Source organism: Ranitomeya variabilis, chromosome 7 (assembly GCF_051348905.1).
Source record: "Ranitomeya variabilis isolate aRanVar5 chromosome 7, aRanVar5.hap1, whole genome shotgun sequence".
Taxonomy (NCBI): domain Eukaryota; kingdom Metazoa; phylum Chordata; class Amphibia; order Anura; family Dendrobatidae; genus Ranitomeya; species Ranitomeya variabilis.
In genome coordinates, this window is record NC_135238.1 from 150,450,509 (window position 1) to 150,468,560 (window position 18,052).

At 47.1% G+C, this 18,052-nt stretch overlaps 1 protein-coding gene across 2 annotated transcripts in view; it reads right to left on the reverse strand.

The window, feature by feature from the left end:
* Positions 1-18,052, reverse strand: part of ORC2 (origin recognition complex subunit 2) — a 58,675-nt gene that overhangs the window by 26,255 nt on the left and 14,368 nt on the right. The window contains exons 5-11 of one of the 2 annotated variants that reach the window (XM_077272033.1): positions 17,207-17,299; positions 17,094-17,122; positions 4,910-4,967; positions 3,714-3,880; positions 3,488-3,586; positions 1,950-2,059; positions 901-1,033 (exon numbers count right to left, since the gene is read on the reverse strand). In XM_077272033.1, the coding sequence (XP_077128148.1) occupies positions 901-1,033; positions 1,950-2,059; positions 3,488-3,586; positions 3,714-3,880; positions 4,910-4,967; positions 17,094-17,122; positions 17,207-17,299 (689 nt within the window). The remainder of the gene's footprint in view (positions 1-900; positions 1,034-1,949; positions 2,060-3,487; positions 3,587-3,713; positions 3,881-4,909; positions 4,968-17,093; positions 17,123-17,206; positions 17,300-18,052) is intronic. The other variant, XM_077272034.1, reaches the window with a different exon arrangement.

Genomic DNA, 18,052 nt, shown 5'->3' on the forward strand with positions numbered 1-18,052 from the left:
GAGCTATAATTTTTCAGTATTTTTGTTGACAGTCATGTGAGGGCTTGTTTTTTTGCAGGACGATTTGATGTTTTTATTGGTACCATTTTTGGGCACATGACATTTTTTGATCGCTTTCTATTCTAATTTTTGGGAGGCAGACTGAACAATACCAATCAATTCATGAACTTTTTTTTTAGTTTTTTAAATGCCATTCCGTGTGTGGTAAAATTGATAATGAAGCTTTATTCCTTGGACCAATATGTTTACAGCGAAACATTTATATAGTTTTTTTATGTTTTGGCGCTTTTACACAAAAACTATTTTATACAAAAAAATATATATATTTTTGGCTCGCTTTATTCCGAGAGCTGTAACTTTTTTATGCGGATGGAGCTGTATTGTGGCTTTGTTTGTTGCCAGACAAGATGACACAAATGTGTACTTTTTTGTTTTATTTTTGTGTTTACCTAACTCAATGTATTTATTGGATTAATGTTTTTTCATTTTTTTTTTGTTCGTGTGTGTGTGCGTGCGTGCGTGCGTGCGTGCGTGCGTGCGTGCGTGTGTTAATATTTTTTTTTACAATTTTTTAAAACTTCCTTTTAAAAAAAAAAAAAAAAAAAAAACTCTGTCCCAGGATGGGACATCAACTTTCCACTGACTGATCACTGATTGAATACTCTGCAATGCTTTAGTATTGCAGGGCATTAGATCAGTGTCTCACACACCGTTCGGAAGCGTGACATTCTATAACTACCAAGATAAAACACAGCACCCTCCCTCCTACCATACCTTTAGATGGCAGGATTATGGAGGAACCATTTATACAGTACAACTTCCTTCCATATCACAACTTACATAAATTAGAAGTCATGGCCCTCAAGTTCTTGATTGCTCAATACAAAGGAAACTACTTACAGATTTGATTGTGATACTTGGGAAAAACCCATTGATGACAATGTGAAGCGAGTCCTGCAGTAGTGCACTCCTGAACTTTTCTATGAGTTTCCGTTTGGAGCCGAGACCAAAAAGAACAATATTGAATCCGAGACTGAAAAACAGCAGTAAACCAGCGAGACACTGATTAATTATATGTACCTGCAATCTCTGGAATATATATACACATGTTGCATACAATGTCTCCTATCTATCCTCATCCCTACCGAAGCTACCGCCTCACCAACACCGGAGCTCCTGCAACCCCCCAGCCTACTGTCTCCTTCCCCACCATCCTGTAGAATGTAAGCCCGCAAGGGCAGGGTCCTCGCCCCTCTGTATCAGTCTGTAATTGTTAGTTTGTTTACTGCAAGTGATATCTGTAATTTGTATGTAACCCCTTCTCATGTACAGCACCATGGAATCAATGGTGATATATAAATAAATAATAATAATAATAATAATAATCTATAGACTCCTATGGATGCAGTCTAACTTTTTATACAAATACAACCTGGATATATTGCATACTGTATCTTATACATTTTTCTACAATATCGGTCCATGAGCGATGGAAATGCACGCTACTAGTACCATACAGATCTCGCTTTCCTGGCATGTAACACTTGACCAGTATTTCACATTTCGCACGATACATTTTGCATGTTGAATATATTCTGCAAGGCCGTATCCTGTTTACATATCTTGTATACGAGGCAAGATATGGATCAAAGCATCATGAGGAATATAAGAGACTGAGTCTGCCCATTACAAGTGGTAGCAATATGCAGGGGGACAGACAAGGGTTGGTGCACCATGGCAGCTTGGCACCTACCCACAGTAATGGAGTGCTGGTCAAGCATGCACACCACCGCTTTATTATCTATGTGACCTATGGAGACAAGGGGATCCCAGTGGTTTGACCCCTGGTGATTAGCAACTTATCTATCCTATGGAGAAATCAGTTATGGCAAGTCAACCCCTTAAAAAGCTTTTTTGTCTGCTCTCAGAGTCATGTATTACACACTTACTGAAGCTGCAGCATCCACTTATAGAAGAAGGCCTCATGTTTTTCAGTCAGATGTCGCAGATCAGCAGCAAATGCTGTGGGGGACTGGTCCAGGAGCTTCTGCAAGGTCTCCTACAGATTTAAGACAATGGGATTCTGCAAAATCACAAAACACTGGAAAGCAATTTACAAGTTCAAACCATGAAAAATAATTTTTTGCTGAGCCATGCAGCCGCTCTTTTTCAGCCAGCAATACTATACTCCGATACTGACAGCCATCAATATTAGATCATCGGGGTGCAACTAACAGCAAAGCTGACGGAAGATGCGGCGGAGCTCTGACAAGTACACGGTTTCCTATTATTGCTTAGGAGACACGGCTTTGTACATTTTGTAGTACAGCAAGACCCAGGGCAGTAAGGAGGAGGCGATAAGATCTCGGAGGCACACACAAGATGTCTTTTGTAGGCCAAGACACAGCATATACATATTATGCATAACCTACCTGTGATGAGCCATTTATTCACTGAACCTACTACCACCAGCTATAGAATCACTGTAACAAATTCTCCAGGCATTGCTGTTTCAGACCCTCCATGAATATCTCGGGCATTATTCTTTCAGACCCTGAATGAATAGCTCAGGCATTGCTGTTTCAGACCCTCTATGAATATCTCAGGCATTGCCGTTTCAGACCCTCCATGAATATCTCAGGCATTGCTGTTTCAGACCCTCTATGAATATCTCAGGCATTGCTGTTTCAGACCCTCTATGAATATCTCAGGCATTGCCGTTTCAGACCCTCCATGAATATCTCAGGCATTGCTGTTTCAGACCCTCTATGAATATCTCAAGCATTGCTGTTTCAGACCCTCTATGAATATCTCAGGCATTGCTGTTTCAGACCCTGAATGAATAGCTCAGGCATTGCTGTTTCAGACCCTCCATGAATATCTCGGGCATTATTCTTTCAGACCCTGAATGAATAGCTCAGGCATTGCTGTTTCAGACCCTCTATGAATATCTCAGGCATTGCCGTTTCAGACCCTCCATGAGTATCTCAGGCATTGCTGTTTCAGACCCTCTATGAATATCTCAGGCATTGCTGTTTCAGACCCTGAATGAATAGCTCAGGCATTGCTGTTTCAGACCCTGAATGAATAGCTCAGGCATTGCTGTTTCAGACCCTCCATGAATATCTCGGGCATTATTCTTTCAGACCCTGAATGAATAGCTCAGGCATTGCTGTTTCAGACCCTGAATGAATAGCTCAGGCATTGCTGTTTCAGACCCTCTATGAATATCTCAGGCATTGCCGTTTCAGACCCTCCATGAGTATCTCAGGCATTGCTGTTTCAGACCCTCTATGAATATCTCAGGCATTGCTGTTTCAGACCCTGAATGAATAGCTCAGGCATTGCTGTTTCAAACCCTCCATGAATATCTCGGGCATTATTCTTTCAGACCCTGAATGAATAGCCCAGGCATTGCTGTTTCAGACCATCCATTAATATCTCAGGCATTGTTGTTTCAGACCCTCCATGGATGCCTTCTTATTACCTGGTCTAACTTTGGCGTTTGTAACTTCTGTAACGTTCTGTCTGAAGTCAGGACCTTAGAACTGCTGTGGGCTTCAAAGTACTCTTCTACCAAGTTGCTCTATAAATAAAATGAAATTCAAGTCACTGCAATCTATTTCACACATTTTCTGTGCACCTTGAACTGGAAGAAACACACCACCCAAAACCATTTCCCACCTAAGGTGTGAGGGGGGGGCTGTTCTTACCTTCTTCTTTCCTCTTTTGGATGGCGTTTTCCCAGGGGTCTGAGAAGCTTCGCTTGGCATCTGTGACCCTTTACTTGGCGTTTTAGCTGTAGCTGGCAGCTCATCCATATCATCTTCAGAGTTGGAGGCCGAGTAGTCGCTCTCACTATCAGATTGTAGATCCGCTGCTGGAGAAAGAACGCCAGATTCTTTTACAAGATACATTCCCATAACTCTTGTCTTTTCAGAACGCTTATATTTGTAGTTTTAAAATAAATTACAACTATTGCAAACATTTCTACTGGTGAACAAATAAGTTACATAATAGAGGGACATCAGAAGTACAGATGGACAGCCTGCTACATTACTAAGCCCCAACAACTCCTGCACCTACAGAGCTCACACTACCCATTACAGAGGTACAAGTATAGACACATGGTCAAAAATGTTAGTACCCCTAGTTTAGTGACAGAAAAACACACAATGGTCACAGAAATAATTTTAATAACAAAAGATCTATGAAAATGAACAAATGAAAGTCAGACATTGCTTTTCAATCATGCTTCCACAGAATAAAAAAAATAAAATAAATAAAACTCATGAAATAGGCCTGGACAGAAATGATGGTACCCCTGAAAATAATGTGACAAAAGGGACATGATAAATCACGGTGTGTCCACTAACTAGCAACACAGGTGTCTACAATCTTGGAATCAGTGAGCGGGCCTGTATATAGGGCTACAGATACTCACTGTGTTCTCAAAGTGGGTGAGAACAATTTGTCCGAGTAGTGGACAACCCCTGTAACACTTTTTTGTTTACAGTTCGTTGCCTTAGAGGCTGACCACTATGGCTAGACAGCAGAACATTCGCAGTGCTTACAAGCACTTTTTGGAAGCTGGGCGGGATCGCTGAACGAGTCATTACCTCCTAATCCTGGCCAGCTTCACAGTGCTTACAAGCTAGACCGCACAGGTGGTGGTCGATCTCCTAGGGGGGCGAGCTGTAAACAAAATAAAAAGCGTGACCATCTCAAGAACAGCTGCAAATTTTAATTAGTAGTAAATTGCAGAATTTGTTTTCTGTTTTAGACACTTCAGTAATATCCATCTATGAAGATTGGAGTAACCCTTTACTTAATTCTGACATGTGTACAAAGAACAACAAGAAAAAAAAGATTTGAAGAAAAAAACAAAAACCTAATATATATAAAATACCTGATAGCCTCTTCCTCAGTCTATGCGGGGTGGTGGAAATAAATTCAGGTTTCTTCCCCTAAAAACATAATACCAACATAACACCATGATAATAACACTAACTTGTGCTACAGCTACTCGGTAAGGCTATAATTAAATGCTGGAATTTGGAATTTTGTCAGATCAGGAGAACAAGGCATAGGAGACCTATATCACATGTGGAAAACAGGGATTTTTGTATACTCACCGTAAAATCCTTTTCTCTGAGCCACTCATTGGGGGACACAGACCGTGGGTGTATGCTGCTGCCACTAAGTAAATACAAAAAAAAGTTAGCTCCTCCTCTGCAGTATACACCACCCACTGGCTCCAGACAGAACCAGTTTAGGGACCAAGCAGTAGCAGATTATAATCATCAAGAAGAGGTACATGTCAGAAAACAATAATAGCCATCAGGCTAACAGGGTGGGTGCGGTGTCCCCCAATGAGTGGCTCGGAGAAAAGGAATTTACGGTGAGTACACAAAAATCCGTTTCTCCTTCACCACATTTGGGGACACAGGACCGTGGGACGTCCCAAAGCAGTCCCTGGGTGGGAAATAACAGAGTAAACTCCCGGCATTCGCTGTCTAAAGACGCGCTACCGCTGCCTGCAAAATTCGTCTACCCAGGCCCACATCTGCTGGTGCCTGAGTATGGACATTGTAATGCTTTGAGAAAGTGTGCAGGCTAGACCAGGTTGCGACTTTGCAAACCTGCTCCGCAGACGCTTGATGCCGAATCGCCCATGAAGCACCTACCGACCGAGTGGAGTGTGCCTTGATCCCCGATGGAATAGGCTTGCCTCTGACGCGGTAAGCCTCTTGAATAGCTGAAAGAATCCATCTGGCTACTGTCGACTTAGAAGCGGCCAATCCCTTCCGATGCTCCTCGAACAGGGCGTCCGTCTGGCGAAAATGCGCCGTCCTAGACATTTACCTTCTGAGAGTCCTCACAAGATCCTAAGAGTGAAAAGCCTACTCCACACGGTGCTGGACAAAACGAGGCTAGGACAATATCCTCGTTAAGGTGAAACAACTAACTCCGAGACCCTTCTGATTGATGTGAGAGTGGGAGAGAGGGAGATTCCTATAGGACACCTAGGACCAAGTTAAGGTTTCAGGCGTCTAAGGGCGCTCTGTAGGGAGGTACCACACGAGAGACTCCCAGGAAGAAAGTTCTCACCCGCGGTTTGGAAGCAATACGGACAAGGCAGACCTGCCCTTTGAGGGAGCTCAGCGCTAGGCCCAAGTCAAGACCGGACTGAAGGAATTCAAAAAAGGTGGGAATGGAGAAAAAAAAACAAACAAAAAAAAAAAAAAAACAGGAGGAGGCCGACCTCGGCCTCTACACCAATCAAAAAAGGCTTTCCAGGTCCAATGATAAGATGCGTACAAACACTGGCTTCTGAGCATTAATCATGGTGGAAACTACCTCATGGGAGAAACCAGCTACAGTTAGGACCCAGGATTCCATGGCCAAGCAGTCAAACTCAGGACCCCTGAGTTCTGGTGGTGAAATGGGCCCTGCAAAGGCAGGTCCGGTCAATCTGGTAGTCGCCAAGGGACGTCTGCGACAAGCTGCACTAATTCTGCATACCATGCTCGGCGTGGCCAGTCTGGAGCAACTAGGATCACTGGTACTCCCTCCGCTTTGATCTTCCTGATGGCCTTCGGAAGCAAACGCAATGGGGGAAACAGGTAGGGAAGACGAAACTGACTCCACTGATGGACGAGCGCGTCCACCCAATGGCTCTCGGGTCCCGGGATCGAGCTACAAACTTGGGCATCTTGGCATTCAACCGGGACGCTATTAGGTCCACGTCCGGAGTCTTCTAGTGAAGACAGGTCCCCTGGAAAAATCTCCAGATGGAGAGACCACTCTCCCGAGGCCTTGACGGCTGAGGCAGTCCGCAGCCCTGTTTTCCATGCTCGGGATGTGAACAGCCGAGATAACCCAGTGGTTCCTATTGGCCCAGCGAAGGATGTGTTCCACCTCGGGCATTGCCGCTTTGCTGCGGATGCCCCCTCTGTAAGCCACAGCCGTGGCATTGTCTGATTGAATTCGGATGGGACGGCCTGTCAGGAGACGATGGATCGCCGCAGGAACAGCCGGATCTCCAGGACATTGATGTGAAGACGAGACCAATTCCCCTGGGCAGTGTGATGACGAGGGAGAAGGGGCTCTTGTCACATGCGTCCAGAAGCGCATGTTGTCCCTCATGCAAAGCAGATGGAAGGAAGAGATGGTTGATAAAGTGCTCGGGCCCCTTGCTGAAGAGCTAGCAAGACGACCAAGCCCAGAGAGTGTAGACTGGATATGACGGCCGACATGACCTTTGAGAACACCCTGGGGGCGGTAGCAAGGCCGAAGGGCAAGGCTGAACTGTAAATGTTCTTTGCGGATGGCGAAGCGCAGGAACCTTTGGAGAGTGGAGACTCCATCCTCAAATGCCATACTCTGACAAAATTGTTCACAAGCTTTAGGTCCGGGATGGGCCTGGCTGTACCATCCTCTTTTGGGACCACAAACAGATTCGAATAGAAACCTTTGAACTTCTCGTTTCCTGGAACAGGGGTAATGACCCCATCTTGGCAGAGTGACTCAGAATTGGAAATGCTGGTCGTGAATGGCGAAGTGCAGGAATCTGTAGTGGGGAGGAAAGATCGGGATATGTAGGTAAGCATCTCGGATGTTGATGGATGCCAAAAACTCTCTCTCTTCCATAGAAGCGAAGACTGAACGCAGAGATTCCATGCGAAAATGACAAATCTTGACAAACTTGTTTAGAAGTTTGAGGTCTAGTAAACGACGGACAGCCAGGCCTGACTGAACAGAAGTAGGCGGCCGCCCACCCTACCAGACGACGCCTGGAGTCAGCGGGCAGAAAATCTCTGAGACCTAGATCCCTTAGTTCGACTGTTTAGGGCGAGATTTCCATTGTCGACTAGGTTTGTAGGAGACTCGAGAACCTCTGTCCCTGTGTGGGGAACGCCCAGACCCGGGGAAGGTAGTGGCGGTGGACTAGTCCGGGTTGGAGCAAAGGGATCGGAAACGGAACTGTTGATGTCTCTGAAAAGGACGCCTAAGCCTCTGCTGGGGAAGACATTTACTCTTTCCTCCCATGGCATGAGAAATAAGCTGATCCATCTTCTGACCAAATAGGCGACCGCTCTGGAAAGGCAGAGATATCAAGGACTTTTTTTTTTTGGACGTAGAGTCCGCTTTCCACTCTTTGAGCCATAATGCTCTTCTGATCGTGACTGCATTCGCTGCCGATAGAGCAGTACAGCCAGCCGCATCCAAGATGCATGTACCAGGTAATCTTCAGCCCGAGAAATTTGACTGGCAAGATGTAATGCTTCAGAGGGGAGATTACCGCTCTGAATGGATTTGGCTGGGGTACCTACCCAGAAGACTATCGCCTTAGAAACACATGCTGCAGCGAATGAAGGACAGAGGGCCGAGCCTGAGGCCTCAAAAAACAGAGCGAGCCAGGTGTTTTGACGGTCTGTGGGATTTTTAAAGGATGACCCATCTGGTAAGGATAAAAGGGTCTTGGATGCCAGGCGAGACACTGGCGGGTCTACAACAGAGGATTCAGCCCAGTCCTTCCTCGGCACAGCCGAAAGCATTAAGCTACTTACGGGTAGCTGCGTTTTTCGGAGGCCCATGACAGCACTACGAGAGAGGGGATCCGCCCTTCAGGAACAGGAAACCTACAGAGATACAAAAGGGCGGCACCTCTCCCTATGCATCAGTTGTATATTAGAGCCTGAGAGGACTACCGCGGTTAGTAGCACACAAATATTATATACAGTTTATATACAAAACTTAATCCAATACAAATACCACACGTGAGATCTATATATATCTCATTATATACATTATAGGAAGTGCAACCCCCCGTGAATAGGGAGGGAACTAAGGGTGCTGTCATGGGCCTCCGAAAAACGCAGCTACCCGTAAGTAGCTTAATGCTTTATTCGGACTCCCATGACAGCACTACGAGAGAATTACAGAGATGTAAAACTACCTTAGGGAGGGACTATAGCCTGCAGCACCCTTAACCCGAAGGTGAGATCAGAGGAGCACCCCAAGTCCAACCGATAGTGTTTGAAAAAGGTGGAAGGGGACGACCACGTAGCTGTCTTACATATCTGGTCGATTGATACTCCAGATCTTTCCGCCCAGGATGTAGCCATGGCCCTGGTGGAATGCGCCCTCAGATTCTGCGGAGCCGGACCTCCACCTGCAGTATAAGCCAGAGAGATAGCCTCCCTAATCCACTTCGCTAGTGTGAACTTTGAAACTCTAAGCCCTTTCCTAGGACCTTGGAAGGATAAAAATAACGCATCCTCTCTCTTCCAAGCGTTAGTGACTGTGATGTATTCTAACAGGCATCTCCTAACATCTAATGTATGGAGTAGTTCTTCTTTGGCGTTAGAGGGGTTAGGGAGAAATGATGGTAACACTATCTCCTGTGATCTGTGAAAATGTGAGGCGACTTTTGGCAAATAGGCGGGGTCCGGTTTTAGGACCACTCTGTCCTGTAAAAACTCTGTATATGGGGAGAGTCTAGAGAGCGCTTGAATGTCCCCTACTCTACGAGCAGATGTTATCGCTACCAAGAACGCTGTCTTGAGGGACAATAATTTAATTGAAGCAGAATGTAAGGGCTCAAACGGTTCTCTAGTCAAGGCTGACAGGACTAGGTTGAGATCCCAAGGTACCGACCTGTTCTTGTGTATAGGTCTAGCTCTACTAGAAGCTTTTATAAACCTTGATACCCAATAGTTATTAGCAACGTTACAAGAAAACAGGGCCCCCAGGGCTGAGACTTGTACTTTTAGTGTACTCGTGGATAGGTTTAACTCTAACCCTTTCTGCAGGAATTCTAAAATTTGGTTAATTGGTAACCCTTCTTCAATTCTGAAATCTGAAGAGGCCAAGAACTTCCTCCAGGTTCTAGAGTAGATCTTTGTTGTGATATTTTTTCTACTCTTCATAAGGGTATCAATTAAGTTTGGGGAAAAACCTCTGTTTTTTAATAATGACCTCTCAAACACCATGCCGTCAAATGGAGCCCCTTCACTTGCGGATGGGTGATCGGACCTTGATGGAGTAAATTGGGAATGTCCGGAAGTACCCAGGGGTCTTCCACCGACATGGTCCTGAGCCACGCGAACCAAGCTCTCTTGGGCCAGAAAGGGGCGACCAGTATGACCCTTGCTCGGTCCTCCCTTATTTTCCTGACCACAAGAGGTAATAGGCCCAGCGGGGGAAACGCATAAGCCAAACGAAAGTCCCATTTGATCAGGAAGGCGTCCACTGCCAACGGATTCTCCCTGGGATTCAGAGAACAGAATTTTTTTGTTTTTCTGTTGTCCCTGGTGGCAAACAGGTCCACGTCTGGATGACCCCACATGTGGACAATCTGACCGAAGATGTCTCTGTTCAGGGACCATTCCCCTTGTTTTAACGTGTTGCGGCTTAGAAAGTCCGCTTTTATGTTTTCTTTCCCTTTTAAATGTAGAGCAGTTAAAGATAGTAAATTGCTCTCTGCTGTCTGGAGAAGGCGGTCTGCTACTTCCATCAGAGCTTCGGAGTGTGTTCCACCCTGGTGGTTTACGTAGGCTACTGCCACCTGGTTGTCGGAGAGGATCTTGACATGGTGACCCTGTAGATACACGAGGAGTTTTTTAACTGCTAGCTCAATAGCCATTAACTCTCTCTGATTGGAGGAAGCTGATGTTTGAGGGTCCCATAGCCCTTGAACTACGATGTCACCCATGTGCGCCCCCCATCCCGTAGGGCTGGCGTCAGTTGTTATTACACGAGTCACATGTGTCACCCAGGGAACTCCTGCCGACAGATTGCCTTCTACTAGCCACCATCTGAGAGATGTAAGTACTACTGGACTTAACGTCACCTGACCCTGCAAGGACCCCTGTAAGGCTCTATCATTGTCCAGAACCTCAAACTGTAAAGGTCTGGTATGGAATTGGGCCCAACGGACGGCAGGAATGCACGAAGTTAGGGATCCTAACAGTGACATAGCCTGTCTAAGGGTCATGGATGGTTTATTAATCGCCTTCAACACCTGTTGTTGAATGTGGAGTAATTTATCAGGCGGCAAACAGCATTGTTGGGTCTCTGAATTTAATAACAGTCCGAGGAATCTCTGAATTTTTAGGGGCTGTAAACGGGATTTGTCATAATTTATAATCCAGCCCAGATGTTCTAGTTTGGCTATGGCTGTCATTGCTTGCGAAAGGCAATGATCTGCTGAATTCCCCACAATAAGGAAATCATCCAGATAAGGTATTATGAGGATATCGGATTCTCGCAAATATGCCATAACCTCAGCGACTACCTTGGTAAATACCCTAGGAGCTGCAGAAATGCCGAAGGGAAGGGCTCGATATTGAAAATGACGAACCATTCCCTCTATAGACACCGCCACCCTCAGGAACCTCTGGAAGTTCTCATGGATAGGAACATGATAGTATGCGTCCTTAAGATCTACAACTACCATAAAGCAGTGTTTGAACAATATCTTTATTGTAGTATTGATAGACTCCATTTTGAAGGTTTTATTAACCAGGAATTCATTAAGAGATTTAAGATTAATGATGGTCCTAAATGACTTATCTGGTTTTTGAATCAGAAATAGAGGAGAGTAGAACCCTCTTCCTCTTTCTGAATCTGGGATCTCAATCAGCACCTTTTTAAGACATAAATTGGTGACTTCAGCTTCCAAAGCCGTTTGTTCAATAGAGGAGGAACGCAAGGGGGTTAATTTGAACTTATCCTGAGGCCAATGGTCAAACTCCAGTCTCAGGCCGTCTGATACAATGCCTCGGACCCAGTCACTATTAGTGATGTCAGACCATGCGGAAGAGAAGGCTGCCAATCTCCCTCCCACAGGGATTGCTAGTCATTGGTCTGACTTTTTACGTTCTTTTGAGGAACGGCGGAACATATAGCCCGTACCTCTCTTGCGTCTATCCTCCCATCTGAAATTATCTCTCGAGGGTGAGGACGCGCGTTTCCTTCCGCGACCAAACCTCCTTCTGTTGAAGGGGCGACGGTAAGATGCTGATGCCAGATTAGGGAACTTCTTCTTGTCATCACTTGCTTTTTCAAGCAAGTCATCCAGAGTTGGTCCGAAGAGATATTCCCCTTTACAAGGAATAGCGCAGAGCTTGGATCTTGATTGGATGTCACCGGACCAACCTTTTAACCATAAGGCTCTACGAGCCGCGTTGGAAAGACCTGCTGCTCTGGCCGCCATCTTGACAGAATCCAATGAAGCGTCCGACAGGAAGGCCGCAGCATCTTGAATTACTGGGAGCGCATTCAGGATTGTATTCCTGGACGCACCTTCCTTAAGTTGTGACTCCAGTTGATTCAGCCAGACCATTAAGGATCTTCCTGTACACGTTGCGGCCACCGCTGGTCTCAGAGATCCAGCCGCCATCTCCCAGGTACCTTTAAGAAAGGTGTCTGCCTTCCTATCAAGCGGATCTTTAAGGGACCCCATATCCTCAAAGGGTAATGCGGCTTTTTTGGACGCTTTTGCCACCGCAGCATCTAGCTTAGGGGCCTTGTCCCAGGTATCAACCGCTGCATCCTCAAAGGGATACCTGCGTTTTAAAGCTGGTGGTAACGAGCCTTTTTTCTCCGGTTTCTTCCACTCTCGGAGAATTAACTCTTGAACTTTATCTATCACCGGAAAAGATCTGCGTTTCTTATGGTCTAATCCGCTGAACATTAATTCCTGCCTGGAAGGTTGAGTTTTTGGCTCTTCCAGGCCCATCGTACCCCTGACCGATTTAACTAGTTTATCAACTCGGTCCAGCGGTAGACAAAAACGGCCAGAGTCCTCTTCCGATGACGAGGAAGAGGGAATAGAGCCATAGGAACCTTCCTCTCTTTCTTCCTCCGAAGACTCAGAGATTAAGGGAGTTCTAGGTTTTGAACTTCCCGCCTGGGATAGAGACCGCAGGGATTCCCTTACTTCCAGACGGATCATCTCTTTTAAGTTAGCCGTAGTTGCAGATTCTTCCGCTACCTAGGGGAGGACAATAAGGTGATACCATCTATCCGACCTGATGTCCCTTAACCCCTACCACACCTGTAGACCTCACCGTCTGCTGTATACAGGGGGCACATAACTTTTTGGGATAAGAATCTGGTAAGGGGATTCCACATAGGGCGCACTCCTTATGTTTCGTCTTTGCACTTTTCTTCCCCTAGAATGACAAAGTATAAGGGGGCCCGCGTCACTGAGTGAACATTCACGTAGATCACTTACCAGTGTACGCCAAGAAAGGTACCGGAACACGAGGGGGTTCTTTCCCAGTCGACGTTCTCGATCCCTGCTTGGACGAGCTTTTGCGGCTGGACTGGTCACTCCTGACATGCTCCTTCTCCAAGGGCTTCTGTCGCACCTCCAGTAGCTGAGGCTGCTCACCACCACTCTCCATGATGGAAGTGTGACCAAAAGCAGGGCTCTAAGTCCGATACCTGCTTAAATCCCCCTGGGTTCCGGTCAGCAGGCTGCCTGGCGTCATCCCATTGGTTTCTGCTTACCAGACTGCAGCTGGGAGGTCAGCGGTAGTTAGTGGGGAATCCGGTGTCCAGGATCGATGGGCGCCGCCATCTTGGATAGACTGCGCATGCGCAGCCATCCAGTAACCCGGAAGCGCCTGCCGACTCCGCCCCCGGCGTCACAGCACTCCGGAAACGCTCCTGAGAGCGGTGCAGGACGCCAGAGATGTGCGACAGCGCTCCGGTCGGCGCCGCTCTCCCGTCACCGCTACCCCACTCCACCGCCGCACCGCATCGCTGCAAGAACCAAGGGGGGAGATATACTTACCAACGCCGGCATAGAATGGAGATCAGGCAATCCTCCGGACCCTGCTCCCTGCTGCCATACGCCACCGACGTGCAGTCCAGCCAGGACCACCGTGGCGCCTCCAGGGACATCCGCACCGGCCGAGGTAGGAGACCCCCCCCGCTACCAGATTCGGCCGGCCGGCCTGGGATCCCCTACGGAGAATTTCATCTGTAGGATCCTGTCCCTCCAGGAACAGGAAACCAACTGATGCATAGGGAGAGGTGCCGCCCTTTTGTATCTCTGTAGGTTTCCTGTTCCTGAAGGGCGGATCCCCTCTCTCGTAGTGCTGTCATGGGAGTCCGAATAAAAAGGATGTTTCGCTTGAAGAGACTTTTGTCCTGTGAAGCGTTTGTCCGGTCACTCCCTGTGACGATTGAGTATGGCCGTAAACTCAGGGTGGACTGCAAAAGTCTTATGGGGGCTTTTAGTCCTCTTAAAGGACACTGCTTGATCCAGAATGGAATCAGATTTCTCTTCAACGTTTAATGTCAGATTGACCGCCTCAATCAGCGAATCCACCATTTTCTGGAAGTCTGGCGAATCCAGGTTGAAGGAGCCGTCCGATTCGTACTCAGATTTGAGTTTGCTACTGACCCCTGGAGAGGGAGAGCGAGAAGCAGAACTCGCAGACGACAATGCACGTGAATGCTCTGGGGACATGCTGCGGTTCCTTTTCCTAGACGCCTGTAGGTTTCTAGAGTGCTCTCGGCCCCTGCTGACCGACTGCTCCCGTATGGGAGAGGATCCATTTATGTCAGACCTGCGCATACTCCGATCCCTGGAGGGATCGTACAGGGACTCCATCGCTTTGGGCAGAGAAGCCATGGATTGTGACAGTGACGAAGCCCACTCAGGGGAGCTAGGTACACTGGGCTCAGTGGCGATGGAGGGCTCATGAGGGTATTGCAGTGCGGCAAAGTCTGAGCCTTAGGAAACACAGTCTGGAAGGAGGTACATGAAGTGAAAAAGGCTGCAATACCCCTGTTAGCCTTTTAAGATGCTTTAGGTTGGGACATTGTACCCTTATATGTGTCCCCGCCGAGATTAGAAGAGGCACTTCTCGTCCTATACGAGAAGCGTGAGGAAGGTGGGCGGAGCCGCTGTGACGTGTCATAGTGGGGGCGGAGTTACAGATGCAGCCTAGCAGAGAACCGAAGACTGGGACTAAATTTATTGGCGCTGGTACCGGAAGGGCCAGGGAGCGCCGCTGCCAGGAGAAGTCCCCTCCTATCCAGTGCCACCTCAGACCACCTGCCCAGAGCCCTCCATCCCGGCACTTACCCAGAGAAGCTGCCGGGTGGCAGGTAAGGCAGCGATATGCGGCGGGTACATGTCCTCCTGCTGCCGCTGCTGGTCTTGGACGGTGCAGGGATAAAGGGATCATCCTCGATCCACCATTCCTTTAATAGGGAGGTGGAGAGGGACCTTCCACCTCCTTGTATCATCTGCTTTAACAGTGATGGTGCAGTGGGGGTTGCTCGGATGCCACGAGGTGGGCGTCTACACATCCAAAGGGTTAGTCCCCTAGGACGGGACAGGGCTAATGTCCGGCATTAGGCCTGGCTGCGGAAGAGGGTACGTGGAGGCGACACTCCATGTGCTCGTCCGTAAGGTGCGGGGAGATCAGTGCCCTTTAAGGGACCCATCACCCCCCCCCAAAAAAAATTATTCAGCTCAGGCGTGGCATCCCATGTCGCAGGAGAGGATACGGAGAGGCGACATTCTCCGTGCTCGCCTGTTGATGGTTTGGGGAGATTGGAACCTTGAAAGGATCCGTCGCCCCATTCGTCTGTAGTAAAAATAAAAATCAAACATGAAAAAGGTAAAAAAGATGAAGAAGAAAATAAAAAAACTTTAGGTCTGAAGACCAGACCAATGTGCCTCCTACGGACACAAAGGCTGGGTTCACATTACGTTTACAGCAGCCCGTTCAACACATACGGTAACGGGCTGCTGTAAACGTAAGTGCCAGTATGGCAGCGCGCTAGCGCAGATAGAGCATCTGCTAGCTCTATCTGCGCTAGCAGTGACGGACCCGGAAACGCTGCAGCCCGCGTCTCAGGGTCCGTCACTCAATGATGGCACATCCCTAGCGCACGCCCATTGTGGGCGTGCGCTAGCGATGCGTCCGACATAGGAATTAATGGCGGCCGTTAAGGACTACGTTACACCGCGTTTATGCCCATAACGTAGTGTGAACCCAGCCTAAGCAAGAACTGGTGTTATCCGGAGCCAGTGGGCGGTGTATACTGCAGAGGAGGAGCAAACTTTTTTGTATTCACTTAGTGTCAGCCTCCTAGTGACAGCAGCATACACCCACGGTCCTGTGTCCCCCAATGTGGCGATGAAGAAATACATGTGTATTTTTAGTTACATCCCTTGATGACCGTCAGATTTCTGCAGTGTCTTACACACTGTGCACTGTGGCTTACACACAGGTTTGCACCATGCAGTAAGGCTAATCTGTGGTTTGCGACCCATGGCAGCTTACAAATCTACGGCTATATCAACGACAAATGTAGATTTTCTGTCGAAAGCGATGGGAGGTCTGTGGGATTTACAACGTAGAATTACATGCTGAAACTTACACAAAGGAAATGGTATGAAGATACCCATAAGGATACAGTAATAGGTAAGCCTCCATCACCCTACACCAGGGCCCCTATATATGTCACTGCCTCTTACTGCACATTGTCAGGGCAGCCTGTATGCACAGAAGGAAAAACGCTGACACTACGCAGCATTCTGTGCCAGGGCAGCACACCGGTACAAGCAGGGCACGGACAGAAGTAGTTACAAGCTGTATAGCTTGTATGTATATATTTCCATCTGTATGCTAGCTGTCAACATTTTCTCAGAAGCATCGCTTTTTGAACATCAAACACACCTGCCCTAAAAATATATGAATACATATCAGCTCACACGTCGTTAGCATATCCAATATACAGATGGAGTCTAGGCTAGTGACTGTCATTACATGCAATATCTTTAGAATCAAAGCTTTTAGATAGTGTTAGCAATAAAGGGAGGGGGATGTGACATTCTGTTATACATACACATAGGCATCAATAAAACCTCAATCATAAGGAGCATCACATGGGCGTTTCGCACCAAGCTTCTTCAGAGGGTGTAGCAAAGTGAACGTTTTTCTCCCATATTTACAGGAAATTGCAGTGTATGGGAAACAACACTTTATAATTTATAACTATATCCTAGGGACTATTGCGTTTTACATTTTGAATATGGCATTACATTTCCTTACCTTAGAGGGAGTTTTATTAGTGGATTTTTCTGTGAAAAGAAGCAAAGAAAGTTACATATTCATAAAATCTGCTGGCAGGTCCTCATACAATAATCTTATATAAAGTAACATACTGTTGCAGCTTGCAGGAGGACTGATGGCTTCTTCAGGACTATCACTGGCGGAGAACGTCACAGTCTTACCAGGTGTACGGGCCATTTCTGAAGCTGCAAAAAAACAAACAAAAAAAACAAAAAAAACCAAACAAACAAAAAAAAAAACAGGATTTTTGGTTGCTTACCGTAAAATCTGTTTCTCGGAGCCTTCATTGGGGGACACAGGAACCATGGGTGTATGCTGCTACCACTAGGAGGCTGACACTATGCAAATAAAAGTTAGCTCCTCCTCTGCAGTATACACCCCACTGACAGGAAATAGGATATTCAGTTAGTGAGAAAGCAGTAGGAGAAACAACGTGTAAAAGATAAAGAATAATATAATAATAATCTTTATTTATATAGCGCCAACAAATTCCGCAGCGCTTTACCGTTTAACAGTTTCAAACACTCAGTGTTCAAAGAACTCGAACGTTAACAGTATAACACAATAAACAGAACTGTTCAACTTGGGAGGGAGCTGTGTCCCCCAATGAAGGCTTCGAGAAACAGATTTTACGGTAAGCAACCAAAAATCCTGTTTTCTCTATCGCCTCTCATTGGGGGACACAGGAACCATGGGACGTCCCAAAGCAGTCCCTGGGGTGGGAAAAACAGACTTCCATCAGGTCAGGGGACTCACCACTGCCGCCTGCAGGATCTTTCTGCCCAGGCTGGCGTCCGCCGAAGCATAGGTATGGACCTTGTAAAATTTGGCAAACGTGTGGATGGAAGACCAGGTTGCCGCTTTGCAAAACAAAGCCCTGCGGCGTACCGCACAGGAAGCGCCGACTGCCCGGGTAGAGTGAGCCTTTATCCCAGGAG